Source organism: Anoplophora glabripennis, unplaced genomic scaffold (genome assembly GCF_000390285.2).
Source record: "Anoplophora glabripennis isolate ALB-LARVAE unplaced genomic scaffold, Agla_2.0 scaffold104, whole genome shotgun sequence".
NCBI classification, from domain to species: Eukaryota; Metazoa; Arthropoda; class Insecta; order Coleoptera; family Cerambycidae; genus Anoplophora; species Anoplophora glabripennis.
The window spans coordinates 843,626-853,683 of record NW_019416210.1 but is presented as its reverse complement, the minus strand read 5'-3'; the positions used below and the strand labels follow the sequence as shown (position 1 = coordinate 853,683).

General features: G+C 32.2%; 2 protein-coding genes across 2 annotated transcripts; both read right to left on the bottom strand.

Moving 5' to 3' along the window:
* Positions 1-770: 770 nt before the first annotated feature.
* Positions 771-4,250, bottom strand: LOC108904829. The gene is made up of 2 exons (XM_018707508.2): positions 3,392-4,250; positions 771-1,222 (listed from the first exon to the last, which is right to left on the bottom strand). The coding sequence occupies exons 1-2, from the start codon at positions 4,160-4,162 to the stop codon at positions 791-793; spliced, it is 1,203 nt and encodes a 400-aa protein (XP_018563024.1). The 5' UTR covers positions 4,163-4,250; the 3' UTR covers positions 771-790.
* A 4,112-nt stretch (positions 4,251-8,362) lies between these two features.
* LOC108904799 lies at positions 8,363-10,058 on the bottom strand. The gene is made up of 2 exons (XM_023454180.1): positions 9,762-10,058; positions 8,363-9,246 (listed from the first exon to the last, which is right to left on the bottom strand). The coding sequence occupies exons 1-2, from the start codon at positions 10,056-10,058 to the stop codon at positions 8,812-8,814; spliced, it is 732 nt and encodes a 243-aa protein (XP_023309948.1). The 3' UTR covers positions 8,363-8,811.

The following is a 10,058-nucleotide window of genomic DNA, read 5'->3' as shown; positions in this document are numbered from 1 at the left end:
ATACCCGAATAGAAGACTTCCTTCTCGACAGTATTTTTATTGTGCTGTGTTTTTTCAAAAGGATGTTAAAGAATGTTATTATGTAACACAATGATACCAAACATTAAATAAGAATATATTGAGATGTATGGAATTTGCTGCACGCTCAGTAGAATAAGTGGTGTTTAGGAATGTACAAAACTTCGCAAATTGTAACTATAATTATATGAATTGAAAATATAATTGAGATAATAAAGGAATAGATTCCAACAGTGACACGGTAGAATGTCATTGTAACATGCCAATATGAGAGGGGTTCAATTGAAAGGAGAAAGATTTTGACAATAAATTAAAAATCAACACATGAAATAAAAAATTAAAGTATAGAAGAGTTAAAGAGAATATTAAGAAAATTTAATACAGTAATTAACAATCTGCTTACACTCGAAAGATAGGTTAGGTTTACTTTTACGTACAAACTTATTAAGAAAAAAGATACTAGACTTCTATCTAACTTTTTATCTTGAGCTTAGATTATTCCCGAAATCTTATGGGGATATAAAGATCAATATTGACTTTTTGTATAGGGATTAGCGTAAGCCTGATCAGTTATCGGGCTGGTTCTTCGGTCGGTTTAAACTTTTGATGTTTCAAGAAACATATCGCTGCCTTCTTCAGAAAGAACTAGAACTCTGAAATTAATAACTTTAAAAGATGTTTGTAATTTTGGAAGACACTCTAAAAAATATTAAATTTTATGTAGGTATTATTTTCCTATCAATAAAACTAAATATAGATTTAGCACAATTTATTATTTGTTGTAATTATAATAATGACTGATCACAGCGACCAGTCTTCTTCGATATTCTGCTTCATCTGTAATGTTCACGTTCATTATTGCTGCACCTAAATCTTCTACATCATTAAACTCTGGCACCTCTTCCTTGTCACATATAGTTACGTGAAGAAAGCTGGTCGTTAGTAACACTCCATGTAAGGAATATTTCTTCCAATGCCTTCGTAGGGTACAAAAAGGGAATAGTTTTTCTGGATCACATCCCAAGTCTTTTAAAAATACAGAAAAACTGGAGTAGTAGGTATCCAATAACTCATCAAAATGTCGCAGTTGTTCTTCTGAGCAGGTACTATAGATGAAGTACGACAAGTCCAATACTGGAGAATGTAGTTTTGAAATTTGCCAATCTAGGATAGCAACCTTTGATGGAATTTTGCGGTCTGTGTCCTAAAAATAAAAAAATTTGCATGTGTTCAATATATGGCAACATGGCTTTTATAACGGATTGGTTAAAAGTATGTGTGAAACGTGTGTTTTTAAAAATCGCTTGAGTGCAAGCAAATTTTCATGAATATAGAACTATGTATATAGGAAAAAGTTGCCGATATTGACTTTTAAATTATACCATCTCCATTAACAAAACAATTTACTGCTGGACTAGTGGCTAGTGATAACGGAGTAAGTCAATTGCAGTTACCTGGTGATACTAGTCAAGGGTTTCAACCTCTCGATGTGGTCGTATTTAAATAGTTAGGAACATATTTTAACCAGGTCATTAAGAAAACGGTGAGAGAGTATCCAGGACTGGCAGTAACACAATTTCAGATAGCCTAACTACTCGGAAAGGCTTATGGAAAGGTGGCATCCCCAGCAAAATGGATACACAAATGTGAAATACAGCGATACCTAATATGGTTTTTTATCTCGATACTCCGAGTAATGGTTAAAGTAGAAATTCAAGAGCATGAGACTCTTAGGGTCGTGGGTTCGTGGCCCACGTTGGGCGCCATTTGTTACCTTTAAAATTATAGGAGAGGTGATTAATTTGTGCCTTTATTTTCTCACAAAAAAAAAGTCAAGGAAAATCACTCTCCGATGTAGATGCTCGAGATTCGCGCTGTTTTTCTTCTACGTAGTGCAACAAAAAAAAAATGCTTAAAGAGCCCTTTACTTCGCAACAACACATTTAATTATTAAAGAAATGATGAGGGAAAAGACACTGACTAGCTCAGTGTCATATTCATATTCATAACATATTCCCCTAACGGAATTATTATTGGCAGCCAAAAAGTTATATAATACACCATAAATTCACTTTAAAACAAACAACAAACATAATACTGTTACAAATATTGGAAAAAAAACAAATCTACAAATGTCAGTATAATCTAACAGGGATTATTACAAATGGGTGAAAATTCGCATCTTATTTAAAAAAAAAGAAATGCACACCTTTATAACTCATCAAGTCATGTTTCTGAATACATTGCCAAGCAAAATAATTCAGTAATGATGTAAGAGAAATACGTTTGAAAATTGTTATTAATAAAAATGTTTCTCGTAAATTTAATACTCAAGTAAGTACTTAGCTGACTTTAGGTGTTTATGGCGAGTTTCCTGTTTCCTCTGTAATAGAACGAGGCGGGGTGGTACTTCAAAATGTCGTTGGGCTGAAACTTCCGGTCAGATCTCCGGCTGCTCAACACGTGGCTGAGAAAACAAGGAAGAGGGAGCTTTCAAAACTTCTCTTGCTCCAACAAAGAAAATAGAGACAACTATAGTTCCACAGAACTCCGACAATGTTCCTCTGTCGCAGGTGTTCAGAATAATGATACCAAAAATTTTTGTGTTTCTTGGACTTTTACCTACTGGTATATTCGACACAAAAAACTCAAGAGATATAAAAGAATTGGTTGAAATGAATCTGTACAAATGACTTTTTTGATATTTGAAATCTTTGAACATCAATAATTAGTTTTAGCTTGATTTACTATTGATTTTTTTGTTTATTTTGACTAGAGAAATCAAACTTGAAAGTGTGTCGCATGTCAGCGACAGTAGGGATTCCAATATCTTTTCACTAAGATCGCGTGTAGGCAAATAAATATCTAATAATTACAAATTAAAGTCTTTTGTGTAGAATTATTTATATAATTTGCATATTTATTACCATCTCAAGTACGATGGTTTTCTTGAGTTATGGCCTTAGCTAGGAATCTTTGACATGTTCTTGTTGTTTTCGGGCTAGGTTCAGTGGGGGCAGACACCCTATCCCCGTTATCAGAAACCCTAGACCCGCTCTAATGTAATACTTCGATATAGTCGCGATGGGGCTTTCTCAGAGTCTTTGCTGAAGATGCAACAGTGAAGAACGGCATAACGTTTGGGAGCATTGGATGCGCACTACCACTACGAAGCGTCTCAAACGACCACCATTGTCTTAGGAGCGATTCCGTCCATAGCGGCTTTAGAACCAGCTACAAGACCAAATTAACATCAGGGCGGCTCTAGAGTTTCTGATGGTAGGTCCATCCCAAGAAAAACAAGTTACAATCATGACTAAACAACACGTTGTTAAAAATATAATTATAAAAATAGTTCCTAAATACTGTTTACCTCATATTTATATAAGAAATTGTTATTCCAACAGTCTCCATGAAGGATAGCTGACTCCGGTTCCACGGTTTTCAAGATGTCAATCATAGTAACGTCAGCACCCTTTTGCAGTATCTCATTGCACATTTCGTATAACTTTGTGTATCCCATACTCTTCACGATATCACAGGTTCTTTTCAAACACCGATTAATTGAATTTTTGAAGGATTCAGTAAAAAAGTCTAAGGTAACATCGTCAAAGTTATTGACTAAGTTTTCAAAATCAACTTTACTTTTAGTTTTTAACGCAAAAGAAATGGCGTGAAATTTGCCATATTCTCTTAGTACACACCTAAGATGGTGAATATCCAGTGGTTTTTTGCGATTATACAAATAGTATCCATTTTTTCTCAAGTTTTCCATAACGATAACTTCCATACTTTCATCTGACACAGTTTTGTAACACTTCGGAACAGAGTTAAATCTGTGCTTTATGTTATTTTTCTTTTGAAATCTAGCGAATGCAGGCAAAATTATTTTGTAGAAATATGCTTCTCTCTCATATGCATTTCTGTTAGTTTGAAGGAAGTCTCTCCTGCTGCTCTTAACAACTACCTCAATAGTCTTCTCGACATCTTCCTCTGTAGTAGCCAAAACTGTAGCGAAAGTAATATCTGAAGCATACCCATCAGATTTTTCGCCGGATCCGACTAATGTAATTTTATAAGTTCGAAAATTTTGATCTTCTAAAGCCGTCTTTATATACTTTTTTATATCCATATTGCAATCCATGCCCACGCGTAGACAATATTGATAAATTTTTCTCGTATGTGTGAATAAATGAAAATCAGAGAACACAAGCACTAAACTGATAAAAACGAAATAAATTATCAAGGTTCAATTTTTGCTATATATAGGTAAACCACTACATGTGTATTCCCTATCACAGCGAATGCAATGTTACGCCATAGAATGAAATGTGAATAAATACAAGTTTTAACAAAGAAAAATCGTAATTATTTATTCTGCTACCCTTGGTATCGAAATTTTCACTCTTTTATAACAGAAAACATTTTTTATTTTCCAAGTTTTTGTAAAAAAACTGGCAACTAAAGTATAACTTCAATGTCGTTTAAATATAGCAGAGATAACGCAGATAAACCAAAACAAATTTATAAAAATTTCCATTAACTTATTTAGATTTAAGACAGATAAGATAAATTATTATCATTATTCATTAGTATACCGGGTAGGAAAGTACCGATGGTCTATCTGAAGTTACGTGAGAGCGATAAAGTAAGCCATAGAAATCCATGCGATAGAGAAGGATGGCTATAATGAAGGCGTCTCATAGTCACCGCCCGTTTCGCCCTTCCACAAATAAGATCCACTTCCTATTTGTGGAAGGGCGAAATGGGCGGTGACTATTAGACGCCTTCGCTATACCCATCCTTGTCTATCACATGGATTTCTATGGCTTACTTTATCGCTCTCACGTAACTTCAGATACAGGGTCGGAAGGGCCCCATGGTTCATCGGTCGTTTCGTGAAAGCGACAAAGAAAGTCATAGAAATCCGTGCGATAGAGAAAGATGGCTATAATGTAGGCGTCTAATAGTCACCGCCCATTTCGCCCTTCCCCATATAAGATCCACTTCTTATTACAGATTACAGATTACGAATGAAAATATTAATACGTTTACAGAAAATATGTTGCAACATAGTATTATTACCAAAGAGCAAAGCTAAGTAGAGAATAAAATACCTATGTATATAAATTTAAATGACACCACTGACCCGATAAACCTTAGTGTTAAGACAAGGCTTCCGTGGCATATTGGAAGGAGTTAAAACATATTACTACGTGCTTTTCTAAGTTTTTTTTAGTGAAACGGCGACGTTTATCACTTAATATTAACTTGTGTAGGGAAAATGACCGTTCAACGTCTACAATGGAAAATGGACAATGAGAAATTGTTGAGGCATAATATATTTGCTGGTATATAATATGTAAAGTTTTCCAAAATGTGTATCCTGGATTTTTTTCCAACTTAAAAAAACTTTTCACATGTAAGAAATCCATAAGAAGCCATTTTTCTCGAAAACCAAGCATTATATTTAAAAATAGTAAGCGACCTTTTTGCTGTAGAATAAATCGCAATGTAAAAAATATATTAGGTTTGCGTAAAAATTATATTAAAAATAGGGGTTATCAGAGCCCCTTACGGACGCCTATAATTGACCTATTTTCACAATAATTTGTAAAATCGATAAAGCTTTTCATTCATACACTTCATACTAAATATAAAACAAATGGCTTTCATTGTTTAAGAAAAAATAAATAAAGAACCAAAAAAAAAAGTTTTTGCAAGAGCTTATATCTTTAAAAGGAAGCCTTTGGAAGAAAAAGTGTATATTTCAAAATGACATTATTTTGACGAGATCTATCGATGGTTAAATCATAAAATGTGAATCACCCTGTATAATTTGGAACGACAATGTAGAGTAGGTAGGTACTCATAATATTGAGATAAATTAGCGCACATGGATGTGGCGTCATCGAAATATGTCCGGCATTTTGAGGTCTGAAAAAAGTAAGTTAGTTAATGAAAATAAGGGTGGTTTTAAGGGCCGACCCGTGTTCGAAAATTTGGAAAATTTATTTCCTATTGCATAAAATAATTAGCTTTCCACTCATCTTAAAGTGTCTGGCAGTTGATGCAAAAATAGACATTAATAAGTACCTAACAATTTTCAAACGCCAGACGGTTTTAAATAGCCGAAAGGGTGGTTCATAGGGGAGAGATTGCAAGAAAAAAAATTCATCATTTACTTTTTGTCTGGCAATCGAAACAATGAAATTTTTTTTTGAAAATGATAAAAATAAATTGCCTGACGGTTTCTAATGTTCGGAGGCGAGTATCTCTGTAGAAAATTAGGTGAAAATTTTTAACATTTTTCAGTGATCTTAATGTACAAAAAATAGGGCCATTGTGTTTGCGGTTTTATAAAATGTTATTCATTTTTCAATGCCAGACAAATTGGTCGGTTAGAAAATTTATAACTAAATAAAGAAGGCTTGGAAAAATTTATAAAAATTTCAATAATTTATCTTTGTCTGGCATTTTGCATTTCAATTAGAAATGCGCGTATAAACACAACATACAAATGCCAGACAAGTTGAGCTGTTCGAAAATGTATAAATGAATTAAAAACGAAAACTTGGTTTTCTTTTTTTTTCTAATTTAAACTATTTATTTTTGTCTGGCATTTTGAATTTCTACTGAAAATACATATTTATACTTCAGGTTAAAACGCCAGACAAGTTGGGTTGTTCGAAAATTAAAAAAAAAAAATTATTAAATTAAATAGTTGCCCTTTTTTGTCTGGCAATTCGTTTTTTAATAAAAAATACATTTACAAACTCAAATTAAAAATGCCAGACAAGTTGGGTTGTTCGAAAATATATAAATAAATAAACAAAGTTGTAAAAAAATACAATATATCATTTTTTTCCGACTTTTTCCCTTTATATTATAAGCTGTAATTACTCGGAAAACATACTCAAGGTACTATTTCCGACGTAAAATTTCCTACTGAATCTAATGCTGTCGACGGAAGTGACTTACCTTGCTAAGAAAATCTGGAAAATAGGAAAAAGCTCCGTAAATTTAAAAAATTTACGTTTTGAATCATATTTGAATTAAGAAATACAATTGCAGAAAATCTTATTCAAAACATGAACCTCAAATAAATAAAAAGTGCTTATTACAAGATGTTAATATAATTGAAAATACAATTACGAACTCAAATTAAAATTGTCAGACTAGTTGGGTTCTTTGCAAATGTATAAATAAATAAAAGATTAATATAATTATACGAGTATTTCTAAATGAAGTTCAAAATGAAAGACAAAAATAAACCATTTAAACTTTAATATAAATATTTTCTACGAATTTTCTTTTGTCTGGCACAATTTTTCCATTTTCCAATTTGTCTGGCAAATTTTTTGTGACAAGAAATATGGGTATTAATTTTAAGTACCCGAGGTACCAGAGAAATAGTGATCATTGAAAAATGTTAAAAATGTTCACATAGAAACTCGACTGCGAACATTGGAAACCGTCTGGCAATTTATTTTTATCATTTTCATAACAAAAATTTTCATTGTTCCGATTGCCAGACAAAAAGTAAACGATGAATTTTTTTTTCTTCTCGCAAGTTCACCTCTATAAACCACCCTTTCGGCTGTTTAAAACCGTCTGGCATTTGAAAATTGTTTGGTACTTATTAATGTCTATTTTTGCATCAACTGCCAGACACTAAGATGAGTGAAAAACTAATTATTTTATGCAAAAGGAAATTAATTTTTCAAATCTTCGAACACGGATCGGTCCTTAAAACGACCCTTATTTTTATGAACTAATTTACCTTTTTTAGACAGACATGCCAGACATTTTTCGATGACGCCACACCTATGTGCGCTAGCTCACGGTCTAATACCAATTTGTTATCATTGCAAAGATATATATTTTATTGTCAGAATACCTGGAAAATATTAATCTTTAATTTAATTAAAAGAATGTTGTGTGATAACGTGATTAATAAATAGTGATCCTCAATTTAAAAAAAAATAGTAATACTTATTCAGAAAGATCATGCAAGTAAAAATATTAGTTATTTGATTTTTATTCTATATTAGATATATTTCTGTTCACTTTTGTCACATGGCTAAACTTACTACCTTACATTTACTTCAGTTTTAAAAACATTACATATTTTTATCTACTTTTATTTATTTTTATTTTTTTTTTCATTAAATATAAAAGCAGCATTTTCAGTGTAGAAGATATATATGTTTCTACAAAAGACAGTTAAAAAATAGTTTTGTACTGGGAAATATAAATTGGATAGTGGTCAAGGTGTAGGGGCCAAAAAAAGTACTACTCTATATATTATTATGTATATAATAATTACCTATTGTGTACAAAAAATATATTACATAATATAAAGACGTGTACCAAATAAAAAGTGTCAATAATCTCTAATAGTTTAAGAAAGATACTAAAAAATGTTGTTTCGTGATTCAGGGGATACATCCTAGTGTGTCTTGATTTTTGTATATTTGCAAGTGGATTTAAATCGTCTTATCCTGAGTACAAGCGGTGTTCTAACTCTTCTGAGATACCTCGTACATCGGTAGAAAGACTTGCATTTCCAACACAAGATTAAATACTTTTCTTATTCTTTCGTGGATAATTTGTTTACTTACGAACAAAACGGTATTTTCATCTTTTGGTGCAAAATATATTACTTGATATATTATGCGTTAGATCAACTAGGAGTATCATTTAGTTTAGATACAATAACACTTTATACTTAGTAATTGTATATATTATTTTCGTATTAATAAAAGTAAATATAAAATAAATTAATAAAATCTATGTCCAAGTGTAATTATAATAATGACTAATTATAGCGATCAACCTTTTTCTATATTCAACTTCATTAGTAATTTTCATGTTCATTATGTTTTCACAGAAACCATCTAGAGTTTCCAGCTCTGGTGCTTCTTCCTTTTCACATATAGGTATGTGAAGAAAACTGGTCACTAGTAAAAATGCCTGTAAGGAATATTTCTGCCAGTGCCTTACCAAGGCAGAGTAAGGGAATAGCTTTTCTGGATCGCATCCCAATTCTCTTAGGAACATAGAAAAGCTGGTGTGGTAGGTATCTAATAACTCATCAAAATGTCTCAGTTGTTCTTCTGAGCAGGTACTGTAGATGAAGAATGACAAGTCCAATACTGGAGAATGCAGTCGTGACGCTTGCCAATCAATGATAGCAACCTTTGATGGAATTTTGCGGTCTGTATCCTAAATAGAAAGAAATTCGTACAATAATTAATAACTTGTTTAAGAAGTAAATATGTAAATGTTTTATTATAAATTTTATATACAGTGTAGGAAAGTACCGATGGTCTATCAGAAGTTACGTGAGAGCGATAAAGTAAGCCATAGAAATCCATGTGATAGACAAGGATGGCTATAATGAAGGCGTCGAATTAGTCAACGCCCATTTCGCCCTTCCACAAATAAGATCCACTTCTTATTTGTGGAAACGATTCTTTAAATGCATCTAAAGTAACGTCTTCAAAGTTACTAGTTAATTTTTCAAAATTATCTTTACTTTTTCTTCTCAATGCAAAGGAAATAGCATGAAATTTGCCATATTCTCTTAGAACAAGCTTAAGATGGTGAATATCCAGTGGCTTTTTACGGTCATATAAGTCGTACCCATGTTTTTTCAAATTTTCCATAACGATAACTTCCATACTCCCATCTGATATAGTTTTGTAACACTTCGGAACAGAGTTAAATATGTTCTTTACGTTATTTTGTTTCTGAAATCTAGTAAATTCTGGCAAAATAGTTTTGTAGAAGTATGTTTCTCTCTCGTATACATTCCGGTTAGTTTGAACGAAGTCTTTCTTGCTGCTCTTAACAACTACTTCAATAGTTTTCGTGATGTTTTCGTTTGTAGCAGCCAAAACCGTAGCGAAAGTAATGTTTGAAGCATATCCATCAGATATTTCGGAAGATCCGGTTAGTGTAATTTCACATATGCGAAAACTTTGTTCTTCTAGGGCTCTTTCTATATATTTTTTTATTTGAAGATCAACTTCCAT